The sequence below is a fragment of the Ascaphus truei genome, chromosome 1, assembly GCF_040206685.1.
Source record: "Ascaphus truei isolate aAscTru1 chromosome 1, aAscTru1.hap1, whole genome shotgun sequence".
NCBI lineage: Eukaryota > Metazoa > Chordata > Amphibia > Anura > Ascaphidae > Ascaphus > Ascaphus truei.
Window position 1 is genome coordinate 87,958,743 of NC_134483.1, and position 25,405 is coordinate 87,984,147.

Consider the following 25,405-nt stretch of genomic DNA (forward strand, 5'->3'; position numbering starts at 1 on the left):
CCTCTACAAACCAATGCATGTAAACCACTTACATATGCAATCTTTGGAGCAGAAGTTACATAGTAGATGAGGTTGAAAAAAGACGTAGGTCCATCAAGTTCAACCTATGCTAAATTTAGACAACAGATACTTTATCCTTTATCTATACTTGATCCAGAGGAAGGCAAACAAAAAACCCCATTAAGGGGAAAAATTAATTCCTTCCCGACTCCAAGAATTGGCAACCGGATTAATCCCTGGATCAACATCCTTCCCATGTATACTTATTTGGTATATCCCTGTATACCTTTCCCATCTAAAAAGATGTCCAACCTTTTTGTTTCTATTATGGTTGGGGTACCTACTTCTGCATGGTTATTCCCTGCACTACGATCCCTGCTAGCTTTGCATGTGTGATTGGTCCATTGCAATTGACTATGACGGCTTTTTCAATTAGGAATGAAAGGTGCCCCAATAATCATAGTGAATAGAGTCTCCCAGGAGGGAAGAGATGGGGCTCAAGGTATATGGGGTGCACTGAAACCAGAAACAACAACGGATTGCATATAAACCCCGAGCTTCCAGTAATAAAGCAAAAACGATGATGATAATACAGCAGGGGGCACCCTGTTTATTTCTTTAAGCAAGACTTGGTATACAATTCCAGGATGTGGGAGTCTGATGGATGTGTATAAAGTCCCATACAAGGAAATGCAATTTTGCAGATAAATAACCAAGTATACAGGGACAACCTCCTATACACAAGACTGAATCCAAATAAACAATTGAAGCATAGGTACTCACAGAGATGGAATACTCTTCCTCCTATGGTATATCTGGGTGCTGGGTGCCATCCCTAGTGTGCGTTGCGCTGTGGAATATGATGAAGGGTAAAAGGCAAAAAAATGCCAAAAAGGTCGCCACACCACTTAGGAAAAAAGCAGAGGGTGAAAAAATAACAAATTTATTGCTGACAAACGGAGAAAATCACACTGACATGTTTCGCCTGTAAGGGCTTTTTTTCCTAAGTGGTGCAACGACCTTTTTGGCATTTTTTTGCCTTTTACCCCCCAATATCATAGAAGAGGATGACATACACTGCCCATGACTTGTTGTGAAAGCTTCTACTCACCATTTGGAAAACATGTGTCCGCCTTGCCTACGTGTGTACCTGCAGATCACAAACAAAGCAGTAATCCCTAAACTGATATGTTTATAAATATTTCTCGTACAAGGAATTACGGGCAGCGAGCGTTTTAACTGCGACAAAACAAACAAGGAAACGCCCAAGAAAACCACAGTTATTAGCGCAGGTTATCTTAAAGCAGGTGGTATAAAACTTTATTTACAGTGCCAACTCAGTGAAAAGAATTTAAGACAAGGCATATATTAAATATACAAATGATACAAAATAATCTGAACATATTTACATACATTTACATCTTCAGAAAGTGCAGCAAAAAAACATTATCAACCATCCTTCAAACTGTTGGGAATTTAGTCACCATAGTAATTTATATATGGATAAAAACACATTGGATGGAGTGTAAGTATGTTGCATGTTCCCAGTATGAAGTCACACTTTTGCTGTCACACTTCTGTTTCGAAGGATTCATTGGCAATAATAAAAACATGCTTAATATTTGTAAGATTACTTTGTTTATCTAAAAATATATATTTGGGAGGACTTACAACATTACCCCTTTGCTTACAAGAGGCCCTGTAATGCATTGCAAAGGAGTTCAATTTGCTCTAAATATACAACCCTTATAAAAGTACAATTTTACAGCTCTGAAAGAATGGTTGTGCTCAGAATGCATCGTCCTGTGAGATGTTAAACAGTAAGAATTGAGCAGTAATAGCCAGCTTTGACTACAGCTATTAAACATAATTATAAACGCAATGGCTTGTAAAAAGCTAGCTGCATCCTGTCTAAACAATGGAAGAAAATCAATGAACATTCTTATTAAAACTAACAGAATGAAACATAAGATACAGTAAAAACTATTCACATACTGTATAGTCTCCACAGCAGAAAGCATTCAGCAGTAGCAGCATTTACTGCAGTGCTGAGATTCTGCAATCTGTACTGAAATTTGCGTTTGTGGTAAAGGTGCAAACTTGTCCTTTCACCAGGCATCCTATAATCTTATGTTAGATGGAATAAATGAAAAGGATACATTATGGAAAGCCATTTCCTATCAATGTACACCATGCCTTTAGAATTCTGTGGTTTCGGTGCTGTACATAAGTACTGAGAAGGGCAACTGTTTAAGGTGAAAGTCCCTAAAATACAGCAATTCTGCACTCATCCTCTTTAATTCTATTACCGTCAGTGAGACTTTGAAATGAGTTGTATGCCCTCTTGGTCATATACTACATGGCCGAATACGTAATGCAAGTGGCACTGAGACACACGACAGGGCACGGCTTCTGCTCACTTCAGCAACCAACATGCAATGTTCTCCTGGTAGCTACGAGGTTAAACTGGTACAGAGTGGTTTATTGGGGTCATTATATTATAATTTAAATTCTTTTTTTTTTTTTTACATCATTAAAGAACAGTAAAGTTTAATGCATGCGGGACACATTATATTGCTGTAGTTGAAAGAATAAGCCAAGAGGCTAGTGCATTGTCCTCAACTAAAATGTTTCAGTCTACAGTAAACCAGTGATTCCCAACAGGGGGTTTGAGACTCCATAGGGATTCGTGAGGTGTCTCCAAGTGATTTTCAAAAATATATATATAATGGAGGATTCCAGGCAGTGGTTTCCTGAGCCCGTGGTGGGGACTTCGCACTTAGTAAGGCCTCAAATGGCACCTTACAGCAGGAGTATTCAAAGTCGCTCCCCACAGTGATTTGCATCCACGGAGGTAAGGCATTGTGGGGCGTGACTTTGAACACTCCCACAGTAATTGACAGCTATACCACCCACGCTGGTTGCACACACCGAGGTGCAGTTTGGGGCCTTATAAAGCGTGTGTTCCCCCTACAAGCTCAGGACACTATACTGCCTGGGATTGGTCACACAGGTTTGTTACCAATAGTCTGATGAGAAGGCAATAAGATTCATTATCTAGGGGTTCCCAGGACAAATATTTCCTAGCAGGGAGTGAACAATGTAAAAAGGGGTCTAGAAGGACTTAAAAGTAATTTAAACGAGAGCTTCTCCCATTTTTTTTGCTGTGACTTAAACATACTATAAATCAAGTGGTCTCAGGGGCACCTGAGATAACTTATGCACACTAATCATTACAAAAGGAATGGCCGTATGTAAACTATATGTCATGGGTAATATTTCCAAGACATGTAAAAGTACAGCACTGCGTGTTTCCTGCATATAAGCTCAGGGGCAGACATTACAATGGGGGGAAAAAACAACAGGAGTGAATAGATTTCTCAGAGGTTCCAAATGACAGTGGGATGTAGTTTAAACTCTTTGCTTTGGCCGATTAAAAGTATATTAAAAACAGTGATATTATTTTAAAGATTAAGGAAAACTATATGGGGGGGGGGGGGGAAAGCCATTTCATATGATTTGATGAGTTTCACTTCAGCGAGATTGCTTCAGTGCTACTTATCTGACAACTCTATGCTGTGAAGGCATGCACGTCAGTGAATGCTGCGTCACTGCTCAATTCTGCCCTTGAACATGTGGAACATCTGACATTTTGCCCCAGATGTGCAATCTTAGAACATTACTTTGTACAGACTCCAGCTGTTAAACACATTAAAGAGACAGGAAGACAAGTTGCTGCCAAAAACAATGTAGAATTTTTAAAGCTACATTTTCTTATGATAGAGAGAAGGAAGGCATTGGAGAGAAAGTAGCCTTAGACATGACTGACCCACAGACAATGCCAAACCAACATCACAGAATATGCAGTAAAAATATTATGGTCCATGCATTTATATGCATTTTAGAAGTTTGTGTTTACATCTGTGTGTATGTGGGCATACCAGAACACTGGTCAGCAGCACAGACTCCTTCGGGCCGGGCCCTTGGCCCTGTTTGCATCTCGCACCCCGACCAGGAGACCCCAGGGAGCTGGTCATAGAAGCACAGTGTTCCTGGGAGGCAGTCAGACGCAGCGGCGGGGCGGGGGAGTGAGGGGGGTGTAGAAATGCATCTGCACATGCACAGAATACAATTCTGCACATGCGCAGTGTCACTTCCGTAACAAAAATTTCGTGGCCATTTTCTATTTTTTTTTCCCCAATGAGATTTTTTGGGATAGCAGTCCTTGAAAGAAGTTTCACTTCAAAACGTAGGGTTACTCAGGGGATGGGGGGGGGATTACCTTTTGGTAACAGAGCCCTGCACGGCTCTGATGTGCAGTGAAGCTATAACTGGCAGCAAAGTAATTAATATCATCCCCTTCCTTTCTAGTTTTACACTATAAGACCGATTTAAACATTGCTATGCAGCTTGGTGGCAGTAATATGTGGGAAATGTACAGCACCCACTTAGCATATCCTTCCATTTTCAGCCTTGGTTCATAACCCGTGCTCACTTTACTCTGACTGCGCAGTACATTCTAAACGTGACTAAGCTTTTAAGAGCAATCATTAACCCTTTCAACACAACAGAAGCCTACATCCCATTGTAAAGCAGTGAGCTGCATCCTCCCAGCAATGTATGGGTTAAACTTTATTTTGCACCTTACATTTATTCCTAAGCTTTCATATTCAGATGAGCTTTGCCCCATATTCTACACAACCTGTTGTATAAGGCATGGACCAGACAATGATTACTTGGTATATGCACATGACAAAGAGAATAAATATAATGTGCTATAAAAAGTGCACATCTCTGCTTACATTTCTATATGTAAATGGAACTGCTGGTATGTGTGATGATTATACCAGAAGCTTTCTGTAAATGCTGCTATTTGCATTAATGGTGACAGTGTAATTTTTACTTGCGGTACTCATCAGCTGACCACTGCTACTACTTCTAGGTTCAGCAACCTTCTTACAGCACAGCAAACTGTACAGGTATCTCTGGCATTGAGAAGATGCATAGTAATAAACTAGAGGGTCAAGGCAACAGCTGATGCTGCTAACACAGACACACAGGATGTAGGCAAAGTACAGAGACTCGCTGGATCCAACAGAGTAATGCAAATAATGAATCAACATGATGACATTGGTGGGCCCGAAACAAATGATAAAAACACAGAGCACAACCACGGCCAGGAACAAAGCTCGTGTCTTCTTACATGTGTTGACAATGTTTGAGGAGCTGAGGCAGCGGATGATCCAAATGTAGCAGGTGGTCGTGACGATTAAAGGCAAGAAAAAGAAAAGTGAGCAGAAAGTGGAGAAATAGTAAAGGTAAAATTGCTGGAGGTCTTTCAAATCTAGCACGTCATGGCAGGTTGTGATGTCCAGGCCATCAATGTGCTGTGTTTGCTCAGTCAAGAGTAGAGGCACAGTGCTGGCTATAGCTATTACCCAGATGAGAAAGCAAACCAGTGAGGAGCGGCCCACTGTCCGCCAGGAAAGGGAATGCATCGGGTAAACCACTGCCAGGAATCTGTCAACGCTGATGCTCATCATGAGCAGGATCGAGCAGTACATGTTGCAGTAAAAGGCAGCAGTGACAAAGCGACACATTCCAGGTCCAAAGAGCCAGTCATTTCCCGAAAAGTGATAAGCAATTTTGAAAGGCAGCACGCTGGCGAAGAAAACATCGGCAGCTGCCAGGTTCAACATGTACACCACCGCTGGCTTTTTGACTTTCATCTTGAATAGGAAAATGATAATTGCCATTACATTCATAGGCAGCCCCACAACGAACACTAGTGTGTATACTGTAGGAACAAACTTGGTCAGCCACTGACTGGAGAGATAACTTTTGGCCTCCGTTGTAATGGAAACTTTTCTCTGGATTGGTTTCTCCTGGATGTGAGGAATTCTGGGCTGAATCCCTGATCCTTCTCCAGATTCAATAAGTGCCTCTAATGGGATCTTCTCATATTCATTGTCGTCGTTTATATCATTAAAGTGAAAGGTTCTTGCTATGGAATTATTCCCTGAATTACCACCTGAAAGGAAAGAAAAAAAAGGTATAAGAATAGCAGATACAATTGAAACTGAAAGATACCAGTATAATAAGCCTACTATGTGTTACTATATATTTCATGCCTTAAGATTGATGAAAAGATATGTTTTTTTTCAGCATCTTTCTCTCAGCATCAGTTTATCAAGCTGTTTTGTCCACATTTTTACACCTGGTAATAAACCAGTTTGCTATTTTTGAAAGGGTTGCAGGATAGTTGCAGTCTACACGAATTATACTTTGGCGTGTGTAGTTTTGTGTGTATTACTGTAATTCCATTTTGATACGATAATATATTTTTGACAATATTAAATAATTTATTTCATAATTATACATATATAGTACACCAGGGGACGACTAAAATATAAGACTTATGAGTGGGGAGGGGCGGCTAGACACACAACAGACCCCCAACACCCCCCCCCCCCGTCATGTCACAAGTGAACTGCACTGGAAGAAATGAGTGGGGGAAGTAGTCATGGAGTGCTCTTCCCCCCTAAGCGGCGCTGACTTACCTGCGCTCGCGCAAGGAAACCAGGGTAGGTTGCGCTGTTCCAGGTCACGGCGGTGACTGAAAGGTTAGTTAGGACTTTGTGTAGCTGAGGTGCCAGGGTGCAATTTGTAGGTGCTCTGGGTGCCATCAAACCAGGCATTTTCTGTCCCTGCACTATACACACACATTTCTACATACATTTAATTATTTCTTATATATGTATTTGTTACCTTTTACAGTGCCCTAATGACGTACTTCGTATGGCATACACACATGCTCTTTTTCTAGGGGGTGATCAGACTGCTCTGACGGTAGCGGCCAGCCCGATGGAAAATTTCTGGTGCATGGTCACAGTCATGTGATCACCCAGGAGTGATCACGTGACCTGGAATTGCCAAAGGTCCATGCTGCGTGACCCACCGCATTCTAAAGGTTAAATAATAGTAGTGAAAAGCACCACATTTTAAAGAGACATCAGTGAATAAAAAATAAATAACAATAAAACTCTTTAGTTAAATCAATGTGGACTGAACAATAAACAGACGAAAATGGGTTTTTGGTTCATAGCAGTTCTCCTTCAAAAATGTTTTTTTATTAATCTTGCAATTTAAAAACAAAATGCAACCAAGTCACTTTATTAGTCTACAAAGCACTAGTGACACGTGCTGACAATACACGGCTGACAAGGGTTAACAGATATTTGACAAAGTTGATTGAAAAAGAAATATGAAAATACGAAGTAATGAAGAATACCAGTGCGCTGCCATAACTGTTCTGTTTCAAACATTAAAGGGGCGTCTAAATACCAAAGGTTCATTATCTTTCTCCTGTCTCCTCTAAGTGGCTTCATACAAAACAATGTTCAGCAGGCTAGAGGCTTTTCTGATTGGCTTCCTGTGTTTAGGGAAGATAAAATGTTACGGCATCAACCGCTTCCCTGTAATCTGCGCCCTATTGCAATCAGGTGTAAGGTTAGCATTTCTGCGGTGTAACTTGTGTGCTCAGAATTGAAGTGGGCGAAAGGGGAAAGTGATCTAATTGTCTCGTAGTAGAAATAGAACAAATATTTGGGAAAATAGTTTGCTAGCCCCACACATACCATTTTGTATGATAATCATTTCTCCCTTTCACTCCTATCGTGTTTATAAATGCGGTTCTGTTTGATTGGATGCTTGAACCTTAGAGAAGTCAGCAGGATTCTGATTCCAGAGCTGTTGAATCCAAAAATGATTTCCCGCTGCTCTGACACGCTTTCCCAGAAGCCCAAGCAGCAAAAAGGTTAGGCTCTGTCATCACAGATTGAATGGGCAGTCTTGTGAAACATGTGTTTTCTATTTCTTTGCCCCCTCCCCCATCACAACAGGTCAGGTTTTCAGGATATTCCTGCTTCAGCACAGGTGGCTCAATCAGTCCCTGCTTCAGCACAGGTGGCTAATCAGAGGCTCAGTCTTTTACTGAGCCTCTGATTGAGACACCTGTGCTGAAGCTGTGATATCCTAAACACCTGACCTGTTGTGATGGGGGAGGGGGCTTGAGGACTTGACTTGTGCCGCCCTGTATAAGGGCTGGGACCCGCTGCGCCCGGCGGCACGGGCGGCTGCACGGGCCTTCCCCACCAGCAGGGGAATCCTCCCGAGCCGGTCCCGGTCCCCCCTGGCTGCACAGCTCACTACATGCTGTGACGCGTCAGCCGCTAGCGGATACAAGAGAATTGTGATCCCTAGCTTCGACGCGTCACGTGGTGTGGCTGTGAGCCAATGAGGAGGGGAGGCTTCGGGAGGAGGAGAGGCTTCGGGGAGCGGGGAGGAGTGTGGAGTGAAAGCAGCGTGAGTGCCTGTCTGTGTGTGTGTATGTGTGTGCCTGCCTGCGTGCGTGTGTGTGTGTGTGTCTGAGTGCCTATCTGTGTTTGTGTATGTGTGTGCCTGCCTGCGTGCGTGTGTGTGTGTGTCTGAGTGCCTATCTGTGTTTGTGTATGTGTGTGCCTGTCTGTGTTTGTGTATGTATGTGTGTATGTGTGTGTGTGTGTGTGTGTATGTGTGCCTGCGTGTGTGTGTGTATGAGTGCCTGTGTGTGTGTTGCTTTATTTACTGTACCTTCAATCAGCAGCTCCAGCCCGAGCCGTGGAGGGAGGGAGGGGGGGGGGGGGAGGGAGGGGGGGGGGGGAGGGAGGGGGGGGGGGGGGGAGGGAGAGTAGCGGGTCCCTCCGCTCAAGCCACAAAGTCACGCCTCTCCCGCCCACCTCCCGCTCCCTACAGACCGCATATCGCGGTCTGTGTCTGTCCGCGCCCCGCCTGTCTGCAGTGCGGGAGCGCTGACGGAGGGAGCGGGGCCTTAGCCTTAAGGTACCAAGTAGTGCAGCAATTTTTTCTAACTCCTTTCTGTTCATATTTGCCTAAAGAAACGTTAGACAAAAAAAGCTGTGTGTGCTGTGCACGCGCATAGTAAGTGAAACTTCTTTGACTTTGTCACAGAAATTGTATTTGTATTGGTGATGTTTTAATTAAAAATCAAAATACAATTTCATTGACAAAACGCAAATAAATTTGACTTATAATGTGCGTGCTCGGCACACATCCCCTGTATTAGCTATTTGCACTAAGTGTGAATTCCTCGTGTGTATGTGTGTCAGTCAGTGTGTGTGTATGTGTGTCAGTCAGTGTGTGTGTGTCAGTTTGTGTGTCAGTCAATGTGTGTATGTGTGTGTCAGTCAGTGTGTATGTCAGTGTGTGTGTGTGTGTGTCAGTCCGTGTGTTTGTGTCAGTCAATGTGTATGTGTGTGTCAGTCAGTGTGTGTATGTGTGTCAGTCAGTGTGTGTGTGTGTGTGTGTGTGTGTCAGTCAGTGTGTGTGTGTGTGTGTGTCAGTCAGTGTGTGTGTGTGTGTGTGTCAGTCAGTGTGTGTGTGTATGTGTGTCAGTCAGTGTGTGTGTATATGTGTCAGTCAGTGTGTGTGTATATGTGTCAGTCAGTGTGTGTGTATGTATGTGTGTCAGTCAGTGTGGGGGGGGTACGCAGAATTTGCAGAAGGGGGGGGGAGGTGGTGCGCAATGTCACACCCCGCCCCTGGCTGCCGCAGGACACACACACACACTGACTGACACACATACACACACTGACTGACACACACACACACACACACTGACTGACACACATATACACACACACACACACACTGACTGACACACACACACACACACACACACACTGACTGACACACACACACACACTGACTGACACACATACACACACACACACTGACTGACACACATACATACACCCACACACTGACTGACACACACACACACACACACACACACACACACACACTGACTGACACACACACACACACACACACACACTGACTGACTGACACACACACACACACACACACACACACAGACTGACACACATACACACACACATACACAGACTGACACACATACACACACACACACTGACTGACACACATACACTGACTGACACACACACACACACATACATACACACTGACTCACATATACACACACACATAGACTGACACACACCCCCCACCCTCCTTCCGCTGCCCGGCCCGCCCTTTCTAACAGCAGCAGGAGCCTGCCCCGGCGCCGAGCCCCTGTGCTGCGTGGGTTGCGCCGTGTGCCACCGCTTCCTGCGGGGGCCCGCGAATGCCCGCGTCAGTGGAGGGCGGAATGGCGCCGTGTGGGGCGAACGGGAGCATGAGGGCGGAATGGTGCAGCTGCCAAGGAGCGTGTGGGTGGAACGGCGCCACTGCCAGCCGCTTCTGCGCATGTGTGGCGTCCGTCAGCGGCGCCATCACAACTGCGCATGCGCGGCATGGCAGCGGGCGGGGAACAGCGGCCGTGAGCTTGCCGGCGCTGCGGGAGTGGGAAGACCTGCAGGAGCACCAGGTCAGTGTGCTGCTGGGCCTGCACCCACCGGGGGCAGATAGCGGCTGCGTGCCACCCCCTCCACACTCCTCCCGCGGTGATTGGAGCCAGTGGCGCCATCACAACCGCGCATGCGCGGCGGGCAGCAGGCGGGGAACTGCGGCCGTTAGGAGCGGCGCCGGCGGCTATCTCCTCCGCCACCGCATATGTCAGCGGCCGAGGGGGTGCGACGGCCATTAGGAGCATCTGATTTTTTGAGCGGTTGGGATCATGTCAGTGTTGGGGTCGGGCTGAGCCAGAACACAGCCCGGCCCCAACTGCCAGCACTGACATCACATCCGTTTCATTTCTGTCTCCACAATCCATTTTTGCCCCAGTTCGAATGAGGTGCCACTAAGGAAGTTTCACTTCAAAAAAAAAAATTGTATAGAAAACAAAAAAAAGTGAAATTTATGTGTTTAATCATAGGAAAGACGCACACCATTACCCCACCCCCCTCACATCTAACAGGTTTCTACAGCTCAGAGGCTTTTATACATAATAGTGTGTGCACACTGTACATACCACAGCAGTCATATTGAATGCCACAGGGAGCCACATAGCTTGCATCATGGTGCCCACTCTGGCTAGTACGTGGTTAATCTGGTTAACCATGTACAGATGTAGCCTACCGCATTCTTTCAAGTGATAAAACAACAGACACCCTGATATAACAGTGCCAGAATATCCCAACAACAGGCAGAGCTGGCTACGTCTGTCCATGTCACCGTTATCTGGAGTTCATTACCAAAGTCAAATAGCTCTGTGAAGGAAGGAAACATGAGGAGAATGTCTTGAAACAGACATCAAGAGAATACATTATCTTTCCTGCCTAACATTTCATATCCCACACCCACACGCTAAGTAGCAACATCCATTCTTCTCACAGGAGAAAACTTTTTCACTGCTACATTGTGACTTAATTACAGGGGTGAGCAAACTTTTTGGTGACATCACCGCTCTCAAGCATGAGCGCGATCAGCGCCAGTGGGACGCAGTCTTTCTATTGACGTCAATAGACGCGTGCTGCAAATGCATTCTTTAATATTGTTTCAATTCTCTATGCTTAGTTAGGGACATTAATTATTATCCCCCATAGTGTCTGTAGAACTGCAGGGATATAGCGACCAGAAGACAATAGGACAGGGATAAGAGAACCATGAATGCACTAAAATCTTATTCTCAAATTCCTTGCTGAAGAGCATTGCACTTATCATAACTTTTGGAACTGTAACATGTTTATGAGATGGATTACTATCTGTTTATTTGGCTGGTATCTGGTAATATTTGTTTCTTTTGGTGGACTGTCAATATCACACAGGCAATTCTTTTAGGGGGGCATTCATTCCACCCCATATCTACCTCCCTTACCTCTCCCCCCCCCCCTTTTTTTTCTTGTCATCCACCCTCCTACTTAGCAGTATTTTTTTATACCTTTTTTTTTTTTACCGTTGGGGTGTTTTTCCTTGTTTCAGTAATATTAGAGTACATTGAGTAAAATTCAGATAGCCTACCCTTTCTTGCAATGTCAGCTGTGCCTCCTGTCCTGTGTGACTGAAGAGAATTGCAAAGCAGGGTGCCAGGTCAGGAGCATTAGCAGGAGCAGAGTGCTGCTGCAGGGCAGACACCAGAAGCAGGACACTCTCCTCCCCTGCAGTCCTCCTGCATTCTTGACCTCTTCTTCCGATCCACCAGCGACTCTGACAGGGTTCTTCTGCGGCTGTCCTGCCCTCATAACCAGACTACTATATCCCCCCTTATAGAGCAGGACTACAAAAAATAGTGAGCTAGACCTGCCGGCGGTCCCCTCTCTTCCGCGCCCCCCCTAACCACCAATAACCCGCCCCCCGGCGTCATGACATCACGTTGCCATAGCAACGTGATGTCACATGACCTCGCGGCGTCATTTTGACGCCGCGTTGCCATGGCGACGCAAGGAGGAAGCCACCGGAGTCACTGGTAAGTTAGGTTTACAGAGGCCCTGCAGCTCCCCCGGCACTTAATTTAAGTGCCTTCGGGAAGCGCGCGGGGCCTCTGTAAACCCCGCGCCCCCCCACCGGCAGTCTTGCGCCCCCCCTGGGGGTCGCGCCCCACAGTTTGCGCACCGCTGAGCTAGACCATACAGCTGTATAGAGAGGGTACATTCCCTGATATATGAAAAGCTAGTAGATGTTTCTTTAATCCTGAAACAATCTTTGCACTTTGTGCATGTTGAATGGCTGAGTGATTTCACTTTATTGTAATGCCAGAGTGGGTCTCTGGAATGTGACTGCACCTTTAACTGGAGCCTTTAAGCAGGGGGGTGGGGGGTGAAGAAGGAGTTCGAGATTATTTATTTATTAGCAGTCTGTGCTCTGTCACTGATTAACAAACAACTCTTCCAATTCCACACACTGTATTGTATGTCTTTATTTATATAGCGCCAAAAGTGTACTCAGCGCTTCACAAAGAATACAGTACAGGGAATAATAATTATACCGTAAGTGCAGCAAAATCAGACAATAGGAAAGGAAATCCCTGCCCCGAAGAGCTTACAATCTAAGACACTAAATGCTGACCTATCACATGCAGCAAGCTCAGTACACACAGCCCTGCTACACACTTGACCAGCCCCTGATCTCTCCTATCCCTGCTCTGTCTGCAGAGCGCTGCCAGACACAGGACACAGGGACACTCCACGTCAGCCCGCTGGGGCCTGCTCCTCCCCGCATCCCTCCTGTGTTCTGCCCCTCTTCTTCCGATCCACAAGCTATCTGACAGGGTTCTTTTGAAGCCGACGTACCTCCAAAGCCCCCACACCCCCATCATGTTTTGCTGCCGCCTGCGCACAGCATGTTTCGCCGCACCCAGGCTGCAGAGACCCTGCGCCCCCCAGTTTGCGCACAACTGACTTAAAAGAAAACCTCATACAGGCGGTCTTCGGTTATCTGCCGGAATCCGTCCGGCAAACTGCCTTCGGATTGCGGGCCCAATGTTAATCCGCGCCGGTGAGCGCTGTTAAGACTCCTTGGTGAAGCCAGTTTCCTGAGGTTTGTGGTTCTGACGTCGGATAATGGGTTCCGCATTTTGCAGCGCCAGATAATCCGTTCAACGGATAACAGACCTGCGGATAGCGAGGACGGCCTACACACGAATTAAAAAAAAAAAAAAAAAAAACGCGTTGCAGTATTTTCTATTCTAAATACAAATATTTTTAGTTGCCAAGGACTTTTAACAATTCTTTTTTTTTTCCTTTTTAGGTTTCTTTTCTTTTTGCTACGTGTTTGTTTGCAATCTATAGGTTTTGTTGGGAGAGTAAAAAAAGTGAATGATATAATTTCCAAGGATAAATGGGGGGGGGGGGGGGGAATGTAAACTAGTGTGAAAAACATTTTTATTATATTTACTACTTTGATTTCTGTGTTTTTCTTAAAACCTTTTTTTAAAGCCTGAGTCCCCATTAGCAACTTATACAGTACTGCATGCAAAACTTCCTAAACCATGTTTTATAGTGGTTTCAAATGTAATTCAATTAGGAGGCTAAAGCTTGTATTATTCATGTGTGGGAGTTATTAATTACACTCCAGGCTTCCTGTCTGCCCTGCTGTAGCAGGATAATCAATTACAGCTGGATCCATTTATATATGTCTAAATATCCAGGTATTTATCATAATATTCACTAAGAGGAAAAACAGAAACTATCACCCACACCTCCACCTCCTTTTCTGGCACTCTGCTCTTCTTGGTATGAGCCTCGCTAACGCAGCCCTACACAAGGAGTGGCTCAGTGAGGAAAGACACTGACTCTGGAAACAATGACACCGAGTTTGAATAAGGGAACCAACCTAGTTGAATTCCCATGTGAGCTCCTTGTGACCTTGGGCACGTCACTTTATGATTTTGGTGCCTGAGGCACAGGAAGATAGATTGTAAGCTCACCTGGGCAGGGACTGTGTTAGGATTTTTACTATGTGCTGAATACAATATACAGTACTATAGTGTGAAGCGCTTTGAGTCCCATTTGGAGGAAAGTGCTATATATGAATTAAGTTATTATTATTATTATTATTATACTATGGTTAGTAAGAGAATGGCCAAGTCTACTTAATCCTAAAATAATCTTACTAAATTTTTTTGGCTGCGATAGTTTGGGGTTGATTTATTGAAGTCTTTTGGCAGCAGAACTGGCGCATAAAACAGTACCATATTTATCAAAGAAAAGGAATACCACTGAAACTGATATTTTACAACACAAGTATGTGATTATAGTGAAACAAATCTGAAAGGGAAATATTTTTTGATACATCTTTATATGCCTGGGGCTTTGGGAGCGATTGTCCCCATATAGAATAACTCCAGATATGCTGTATTCAATTTTAAAATCTACAGTGTTGTGTTCTTTTAATAGTGTTTTACTTTAAATTTCCTTTTGTAGTTTGTACATATGAACTTGCAAGGGTTTGTACTACATAACAACATAGATGAAAAGAAGGTGGTAACTAACTGTGCTCAGCGCAAAGGCAGCATATGGCAAGAACAAATACAGGAATCCGAATAAAGAATCCAGGCTGGCACTGTAATAGGTGTGTAACCATTTATGTGACATGATCTATGTATGTGTTAAAAAATAATTGTCAATCGTCTACCATGCTAGCTTTGAAAAATATGTTGAACTAGCTGATATACCCGGCGTCGCGCGGGATGTGCTGGTCACGCGGTGTCCCTCCCTCCTGTCCCATCCCCGTGGCTGGCTGCCCAGGCGGGAGGGTGTTCCTTCCCCTCTCCCCCGTTCCCCGCCGCTCCTTCCACCCCCCCCCGGTCCCCTTCGCTCTTTTCCCCTCCCCCGGTCCCCGGCGCTCCTTCCCCCCCTCCCAGTCCCCAGCGCTTGTTTCCCCCCGGTCCCCAACGCTCCTTTCCCCTCCATCGGCGCTCCTTTCCCCCCACCGGCGCTCCTTACCCCTCCATCGGCACTCCTTTCCCCCCCGGCGCTCCTTTCCCGCTCTGTCCCGGCGCTCATTTCCCCTGCCCCACCCCGGCGCTCATTTACGCACCCCGGTCCCAGCGCTCATTTCCCCTCTCTCCCCCCGGTGCTATTCCCCTCCCCCCTGGCGCTCATTTCCCCCCCCCCCCCGGGCAACATGACATCATATGACCCCGCCGTGTCATTTGACGCCGGAGCATTGCAGGAGGGGGGACGCGAGCCGGGAGGTGAGAAGGCAAGGGGGGCGCAGGGTCAAAACTTTGCGCACCACTGTGTTACTGTATCAAGATTCTAGATGTGGATATGCAAATGTATATTCAATGCCACATTGATTACATTGCATTGGGTTAAGTGTGACGTTAAAACCAAAAGGAGTTTAAACAAAGAATGACTTCAACAAGGTCAGTTACATGTCATTTCCCAGAACCCCTAGCTGCAGCGGAAGCACTGTATGCTGAGATAATGGTGACCGGTCTGTGCTCTCAAGTGATATTTTTATTTGCTGAACAAAGTAATTAGATTATAGAACACATTTGTTAATTATCACTGGTTACTCCATAGTTCATATATTAATTCCCTATAGCAGAGTTTGTACGCAGCATAGTGTGTGGGAGCAGGCTTGGGAATGCAACTTAAAGTACTTCTTGCCACATGTAGTCAAAGTTGGAGCAGCTGTTTATACCTCTGGGAGAAATGAGAGTGGGTGGTCTCTTTGGAGTCTCAGATTGTTGATCTGAAGGCTAAGATTATAGTTGGGACGAGAGCGCGACCGAGCGCATGATGTCACACACGCGAAACATGCACTGAGGCTGGAGAATATCGGAAGGCGACAGGGACAGTGCCCAGGACATACTTGAAAACGAGAGGTAACTCTCAATGTATTACTTCCTGGTAAAATATTTTATAAATAAATAAGGGAGGCGTGGCCGTGACATCACGTGAGCGGTTCACCTTCATTGGTTGAGCCGCTCACGTGACGCGCGGAACAAAACTAATTCAATTGTATTTTCAAAAATCGCGCTTGGTCAAGCGCTCTATGACCTGCCTCATATAGGTACGGCTTTTTGTTCGCAGCGCACGCGGACACTATAATCGCGGCCAAAGACTTGCAACATTGAGGGACAGTAGCAATCTTGAAAGGAGCTTATTGCTCACTGAGACTCCGTCGGTGACTTGTCATTTCACCAGCAGCACAGGGAAGGGCAGTTAAAACGTGCCATTTCCTACCCTCTGGGACTGGGATGGCAGAAACAATAGAGATCTTTAAGAAAAGGTTAGACATATTTCTTTTTAGAAAGGAAGGGTATGCAGGGATATGCCAAATAAGTAAACCTAGGAAGGATGTTGGTACTGTACAGGGAGTAATGTGATTAACATTACTGGAGTCAGGAAGGAATTCATTTTTTTCACTTTCACTTTTTTTAGCAGCTGAGCAGCATGTGCTTCAAACAGCAATTGCGCTCTGTTTAAAGCTCAGATTAAAATATACTGTTTCCTGTACACATTACCATATATTATTCTCCCTCCATGTCCTCTGAAATGTGCAATGAAAAGTTCACTATCAGAGAATTAATTGTATTAGTGGGAGGAAGTTTCCTTCCCAATGTGTTTAGATGTCTGTCATAAAATCAAAATAAATATTTCTGAAAGCAAACAAAACTATACACCCACACAACTCTATAATATGCAAGTATGTTTATGGTGCCTTTGTCAATTCTGAACTTTGGACTTGGTAATAAATGTTAGGTGCAAAGCATTGCTTCTATTAAACCTGTGGTTTTTTAGATCTCTGGGTTTCCAGCCGGGGCTGCATGAGATGTGGTAATGTTCAACATGTTATTCTTAAAGAGAAAACTCTATTAGACATACAGCTGTAGCCAATGTTATTGCAACCCGTAGTGCTCTGCAGCGGAACATACTGTACACAACGCACCAGCAGGAGAAACGGACATTGTTTTGAATCAGCCACGTGCGAGATGTCTCAAACAACACTAGGTTAACTTAGAACCACAACCAAACAGCCCAAATAGTCCATAAGACAGGGACTCAAAAATATATGGTGAAAAAAATAAATAAATATAAAAAATAATAATATATATATAAAAAAATAATATATATATATATATATATATATATATATATACAAATATAGCTGTATGCTCATCTGCATGTCTTAGGCAGGTCTGCAACCCCGCCTTTCCCCATTATCACCCAGCATACAGCACTTCCACTGCAGCAAGGGATTCTGGGAAATGACATGCAAATGAGCACACAGTGTCACTTTTTGCCTCAATAACCATTTTTAACATGGTTCCCTATAGGCTTAAGCTTGCTGCATGGTCACAGCTTTGAGCACAGCCAGGGTTAAGGTGCATACCCAGAAAACCACCCACAGACAGCTGTTTCGACCTTGATGGGTCTCATCAGTGTGGGGTTGATTTTACTGGGAATGCAAGAGAGGCTATGGGATAGGCTAAACCATAATACTGAGTTAAATTATGGTGAGTAAAAAAAGTGACAAAAACCCTCCACAGGAAAGCAAATATGCAAATATAGCTGTATGCTCATCTGCATGTCTTAGGCAGGTCTGCAACCCCGCCTTTCCCCATTATCACCCAGCATACAGCACTTCCACTGCAGCAAGGGATTCTGGGAAATGACATGCAAATGAGCACACAGTGTCACTTTTTGCCTCAATAACCATTTTTAACATGGTTCCCTATAGGCTTAAGCTTGCTGCATGGTCACAGCTTTGAGCACAGCCAGGGTTAAGGTGCATACCCAGAAAACCACCCACAGACAGCTGTTTCGACCTTGATGGGTCTCATCAGTGTGGGGTTGTACATATATATATATATATGTAGCCAGGTATACCATGACTACTAATCATTTGCCTAACATGCAAGTCCTGGTACCAGGGTAGGCAATGTTAGGGTTAAATCTGCCCGTACTTGCTGCAGTAAACAACTCCCATGAGTGACAGGGGGGGTGGGCCTAAGGCCGGCATCCTGCCCTATCAGGGGCTCAGACCTATGATCCTCCCCTAGATACAAAAGAGGATGCAGCCTAAATTCTAGTCTGTTCTGTGCTATAGCAATACAGCAAGTGAAATAGTGGTTCCCGCCAAAAAAAGGAGAACCGCCTGGCAAGGTTTGCAGAGTTGCAAGATTTCTTTGCAAAATTGTACGGGGCTTGGCGCAAAGATGAAGCCGCGCCCTGAAATGTGCTTGGTACGGCGCGAAAGTCAAAGCCGCGCCCATCTATAGTGTGCCTGTGCTCCTGGATCCACCTGGAGGAGGCAAAATGTTAACGAGCTATTGAGTGTCACCACTAGGGGCATAGCCAGACGTGAGCTACCGCACCCTCAGTTGCGCATGGTGAGACAAGAAGTAGGAGCTAACTAACACTGTTCCCGCTCAACATCCTTAACATGGCTGAATGCATGATATCATAGTATACACTGCCGGGAGGCTTCCCGGTAGTACAACTGAATGGGGAAAGCTTCCTACAGTGCATTTGCCCCAAGTGATTGCCTGGGCAGAGACGTGAGCCTGAAATCCAAATACCAGTGATGTGAGACTCCCCACCTTCCTTAAGTCCAAGGTGTTTCTACCACCCCTGCCAGTCCAGATGGAAGATGCGGCCTATCTGCAGAACTGTGCAGATTGGATCGCAGAATCGGGAGCGGACGCTCCAAGTGAACCGTGTGTTCCTGTTCAAGACCCTACAAGAGACTTAGCTGGTGAGATGACCGCCCGGGAGGAGGCTGATGCACTTCCGCTAGCGGTGCAGGAGCGGGGCCGCTGCCTGCAAGCCACCGACAGCGATACCAAGGTGTCCCAGTCATCTTCCCCAGGGGGCATGTCCAACACTGCCGTGGAACTAGGCGAGATGGAAGGCTCCATCACAATGCTCCGGCCGGAGTGTCATTGCCCTGTTGCCAGAGAGGTGATTCCCGTCAGTCGGAACGAGCGGGAGATGCATCCAGGATCCGCTATGACATTACCTGGGCGGAGGATCCCCAAGGCCTTGGAGGACCTTTGTGAGGCGGCGTCGGACGTGCCTGCTCCCGGACGGGAGACCCCCTCGGATTCAGCGACACAGCGGAGTGGTGAGGATACTCTTGATTTCCAGGCTCCAGAGAAGTTTACAGTTACGTGGATTGGCGAGAGGGCTGCGGCTCATCCATTGTATGACATATTTTTACAGAGGCACCATGACCAAGCCAGGGCCCAAGGACGTAAGGCCCCTATGGACCCTGACAAGCCTAATGTGCTGGCAGTAACAGGCCCTGGTAGGCCTAACGGGACTGATACACCCAGAGACATTGTGGAGCCTAAGGCCTCCCTAGACATTGCACCAGACCGCCGGTCTAAAGATAACATACCAGGAAAAGATCCCTCATGAACCATTATTTTGGATATTACCTTGGCAGGCCAGTTGCTGGAAATTAACTAAGATCAGCCGGGCTGAAAGAATAATAGTCCAAAGGTACCGTCAGTCCCATGGGTTTGACTATCCATATGTCCCTGAAGCTTTAATGCGGGAAGCAGAGGCCCACAGAGGGGAGTGGTTAAGGGAACTATCTTGCATCCAGGAGTAGTATATCCAGGTACTATAATGAAGAAAAAGTATGTTACCTCATCCGAGTATGGAAGGTGGGGAGGAACATATATATATAGACCGGGTAGAATATATCTCTGAGCGAGGGCCAATGAGGGTCTATTCTGTTACAGTTCCTGACCAAGAGGGTAGGTTGGTTAAGAAACCTGACCCAAAACACTAATACTAAAGTTAATTATCCTGTTATCCAATGTTATAGGATGGTCCACAGATTGGATGTCTCAACGTGGGCGTGAGAGTTCCACCAGGGGGAGTGTGTAGCCAAGTATCCCCATGGCTACTAATCAACTGCCTAACACGTAAGTCCTGGTACCAGCGCAGGCAGTGTTAGGGTTAAATCTGCCCGTACTTGCTTCAGTAAACAACTCCCTTGAGTGACAGGGGGGCCAGGTACTGCCGTATCAACGGCTCAGACCTAGAACCTTCCCCTGGATAGGGCCTAAATTCTAGTCTGTTCTGTGCAGTGTTGGTAGGGTGGAGCCAGGGCTCTAGTTCACCTTCCTTCCTCTCCCTCAGAGGAGTGGGATCAGCTACCTCATATTCCACCAGGGAGTATGGGAGTGTAGGATAGAACTTTGGGGCCTCAAGCCCTGGGGGTTGAGTCCAGGGACCAAAGGAAAGAGTATGCCGATATGTATGCTGTGTACTGCTGTTCAAGAATAAAGAACTGTTCCTGTTTTTTACTCCTGCCTGAGGCTGCAGTTTCTTCAGGGAGGGGGTGAATGTTTTCCACAGGGGACTGCACCTATTCCTATAGGCCTTGTGGGAATGGAGGCGCTGTACCAGTGAGAAAAAACCACCCAGAACTCAAAGCCTGTCCTGTTAATCCCCAAACAACACCGGCGGATGCTCAGGGCCTTCCTGTGAACCAAACAGGTAGCACCATCACAAGGTAATTGCAGTGATTATACCATAGGGTTGGGAAACATGGGTTAGATTTATTTACATACCAAAAAATAAATAAAAAATAGCTCAATGTTTTCATTCACTGAAGCTGTTTGAATTTGGATATTGCTGTAGTTTTTACTAACATGGACACATCTTCAGGATGCTTACAGTGGCTTTGTAAGTATGTGCTTCTGGATTTAAGCATATTACAGAAGCATGCTTTCCTAATCACTAATATTTCCTGAACTAAGCGGGTGTTTCCCTAACTTTTTTAATGGGGTCCCCCTCCAGAAGTAGCGGTTTTGTATACACTAGGCCTCAGTCACTGACTCTTAAGTGATTGATTATATACTTATTTGTACTACAACAAAAAGATTGATGTGTGAGCCAATCAATAGTGTAATATTACTTTAATTGCAGACTTCCAGTTTGTCTGTTGTGTTTTACAGGAGCTGCTTCAATGTCAGAGCTGCATGACCAATCGTATAAGTGTTTAACAAAAATAAGTATCCCCAAAAATTATTACGTGGATTGATAAGTGAGTGTAAACCAGAAAAACATGAATTCCTTTACTAGAACACACCTAATAACTTGTTGATGAAAATACATGAACACTAGACAATTGTGTGTTATTTTAGAAAGAGCTTGCATTTAAAGTTTTGCAGAAGCATAAATCACCTAGCTCTTATATAATAGCTGTGAGGAGGGGGGGCAGGGATAATGTGAGCTTGAGCCAGAGAGGGAGTGCAAGGCATGCACATGACATCATTGCTATAGAATGTTTTGATGTGGGCTGAACCTTGACCTGCAGGAGGCTGCAAGGGGAGCAAATTCATCTCTTATCTGACCTGGGTACAATGATCAAGCTTAATGCACATTGCTAATCAAAATATGCATGTGAGTACAGCTCAACCCCCTTATAACGCTGAGCTTGGGGTCCAAAGAATCACATCGCGCTATAAGCGGATCGCATTAGAAATAATGTACAATTGTATGCATTGTACAATAAAGTATTTAAGATACCTATAATCGTGTTGTAAAGTCTTCATAAATACGAAAATTGGGATCCACGCTTGAATCGCGTTATAAGCGGATTCGCATTGGAACAGATCGCGTTATAACAGGGTTGAGCTGTATGTATATCCTTGTTTATATAGTGCCCACAGCTATAATCAGTGCTTTACAAGAGACAATACAGTACAGAGAATTTATAATACAATAAATGTAAAACAAAATCAGACAACAGGAAAGGAAATCCCTGCCCCGGAGAACTTATAATCTAAGTCAGTGTTTTTCAACCAGGGTTCCTAGGAACCCTTGAGTCCCCGAGCACCCCTAAAGGGTTCCCTGCCATTTTATGGTCATTTGAAAGTTGTATCAAATACATACAAATGTACAATGCATCTGATCAGAGTTGCTATTAGAGATGGTTGGGGTTCCTCCGAATTTCACTAAGGGTTCCTTAGCCCCAAAAAGTTTGGAAACCACTGATCTACTGTAAGTGGTATGTTAGGAGACTTACAGACGCAGCAAGTGGGGGAGTAAGTGCAGTAGATGACAGTGCTTGGTCACAATGGTTGGTAGGAGTGACTGTGGTATTAATAATGTATTTAAACCATTTGCTGCTCCTTCATCAGATAATTGGTTAAAGGACGGATATCAGGGTTTATTGTAGCACCATGAACCTACGTTGTAGTTATACTATAAAAAACAAACAAAAAAAACACACTCTTTATGAAGTATAGTTTTGATAAATAAAGTAATTTCACACCCAAAGAACCCATGTGGTGACTATAACTGCATTGGGAACCCATGTGGGTGATTAGATGTTTTTATGGAAGGAGAAAATCGCAATAGTGATTCCATGCAATCTTTGTGAGAAAATGGAGTCATCTACATAACAAGTCCAATTGTCATATGACTGCCCCTCAACAATATGAATCTTCCCATTCAGTTCATACTGTAGGATCTCAGTGGCAATCCATAAACAGATAATACTGTACTTTGTCACTCTCATACATAGTAGAAATCTAGTGCAAACATTGTAATCTTTGACAATTCATGAAGGAGCACATAGGTATGGAATACTGTGGTATAGCACAATATTAACAATGCATGGTTCTCTATAGCTCTGAACTTCACAGAAACACCACAAGAGGTTAAATCACTAATAATAATGTCTGGTTTGAATGAAGGTTTGGATATTAAACACATTGGTAAATAGATGGCAATGGAGAGGTATCGTATGATGTCACATTGCCTTGCTATACTGTACATGTGAGTACTGTGCAATACAAGAACCAGTTGTTACTGGGTGGGTCTTATTGTTAAAATAAAGAAATATGATCTAGTTGTACTGAATTTCCGAGGAAAGTGAAACACATGTAAAGTATTGCAGGCAGCGCTGGCTGATTCTGTTATCACAATCATTCTATGGTTTTACCTTGTGCAAAGCTGAAATCAGAATGTCAAAATACCTTAATGATCTTTGGGGTTTCAGTGCCAAATAATGTTCAGCTTTCCTTCATTCCCACTAAATTTCACTTACTGGAGCCACAAAACGTGCACTTAAATTATTATTTGCTTTGTGCCATTGAGGAGATGGGTGTAATTTACAAGTGTATGTTTGTACTCTTCAATATCTGCTTAAATAGAAAAGTATGAACAAAAACAAGGATTTACAGAGTACTTGCAGCTCAAGCACAGAATGAATAAATACCCCATACATTATATACAAAGCATGATTAAAAGGCATCGCCTCTTGCCAAGGGGGCTGGAATTAGGGATGGGGGGGTCTGGAATTAGGGATGGGGGGTCTGGAATTATGAATGTCTGGGGGGGGGGGCTAGAATAAGGGATGTTTGGGGTGGTTCGAATTAGGGGTGACTGAAATTCGGGATGTCTGGAGGGGGGCTTGAATTAGGGATGCAGGGGTGGCTAAAATTAGGGATGTGTGGGGTGGCTGGAATTAGGTCAATCTGGAGGGGGGGGCTGGAATTAGGGATGTGAGGGGGGGCTGGAATTAGGGATGTGAGGGGGGCTGGAATTAGGGATGTGAGGGGGGCTGGAATTAGGGATGTGATGGGGGCTGGAATTAGGGATGTGAGGGGGGTCTGGAATCAGGGATGTCTGGGGTGGGGGGAGGTGGAATATTAATGTGGGGAGGGGGGGCTGGAATTAGGGATGTGAGGGGGGGCTGGAATTAGGGATGCGAGGGGGGGCTGGAATTAGGGATGTGAGGGGGGCAGGAATTAGGGATGTGAGGGGGGGTCTGGAATCAGGGATGTCTGGGGTGGGGGGAGGTGGAATATTAATGTGGGGAGGGGGGGCTAGAATTAGGGATGTGAGGGCTGGAATTAGGGAAGTCTGGGATGGGGGGCTGGAATATTAATGGGGGGGGGCTGGAATTAGGGATGTGGTGGTTCTCCAGCCCAGGTTTATACATTTTTGCATTATGCAAATGCATGTTACCCCCAGCCCAAAAATAGCGTGCACCCTACCCCTTCCTTACCCCGTGTCTCTGTACCACAGTGCGCCGGACAGAACAAGCCGATCACAGACAGCATGGACAGCAGCAGCCTGGGCTCCATCTTTTCCAAGTAGTCACAACCTCTCACAACCACACAACTTCACTAACTCCCCTGCAGGCTTCTCTCCGGATCAGCAAATGACGTGCACAGTCCTATAATACAACTTGTACAGGAGCTTGCTTTGCTGGCAGGATGCAGGCAGCACAGGCAGACTGTGCCTCCTTGCCTCTGTGTGGGAGGCGGTGAAGCTGCAATGCCTTCCCCCTTTGGCCACATTTCAACAGCAAAGGTTAATTAGGAGAATGCCAACAGGGGGCATCTTCTGTGTTATCATTCTGTCCTCTGCAGTTTGGAGGATGTGATGTGGACAGTGGGGGGGCAATCATTCACCCCCCCCTCCACCAATGCTGCCGCTCTTTTTAACAAAGGGAAGGAGTCTTTTATGCACAGCTGGCGTCGAAGTCACTTTCTACAAGCACGTTGTGCTGTGTATTGTAGCACATTGAATTTCTAAGTTTTTTTCTTAAATGTATATGTATGTAAATAAAAATAAATCTATACGAATTGCAGGATTTTATGGAGCATTACTGTACGTGCAATAAAGATTGGGATGTAAAGGCATATCCGTTGGTTTTGTTTTTTCTCCTGCATGTAAGGTCACCTCCAACAGTTTCTTTAAATAAATTATATTTTTATTTTTCTATATTTTTGATGATGGGTTGCATAGCATACAATTTGTGTGTATTTTCTATACAAATTATTTTGCATTGATTTATTTATATATTTAATTATTTGCTTTAATTCATCAAATGTAGCCAGTTTACTATTTATGAGATGACACTCATGTTATCCATGTCCAGAGTACCTTGTACTTTAATCATCTCTTGCCATTAATATATAATATATTAATGTATTAATGTGAAGTATTATATAGGCTGC

The 25,405-nt window shown here is 44.9% G+C and overlaps 1 protein-coding gene across 1 annotated transcript; it reads right to left on the minus strand.

The window, feature by feature from the left end:
• Positions 1-1,293: 1,293 nt before the first annotated feature.
• Positions 1,294-24,691, minus strand: F2R (coagulation factor II thrombin receptor). Its single transcript, XM_075591225.1, has 2 exons — positions 24,448-24,691; positions 1,294-6,031 (listed from the first exon to the last, which is right to left on the minus strand). Exons 1-2 carry the CDS (start codon positions 24,524-24,526, stop codon positions 4,842-4,844), a joined length of 1,269 nt encoding a protein of 422 aa, XP_075447340.1. The 5' UTR covers positions 24,527-24,691; the 3' UTR covers positions 1,294-4,841.
• Between the last annotated feature and the right edge of the window lie 714 nt (positions 24,692-25,405).

Excerpts from the sequence above, each read along its gene's own strand:
- F2R (XM_075591225.1), bottom strand. The coding sequence starts at position 24,526 with ATGGAGCCCAGGCTGCTGCTGTCCATGCTGTCTGTGATCGGCTTGTTC. Across the intron at positions 6,032-24,447 it reads CTGTGGTACAGAGACACGGG|GTGGTAATTCAGGGAATAAT; the intron begins GTAAGGAAGGGG and ends CTTTCCTTTCAG.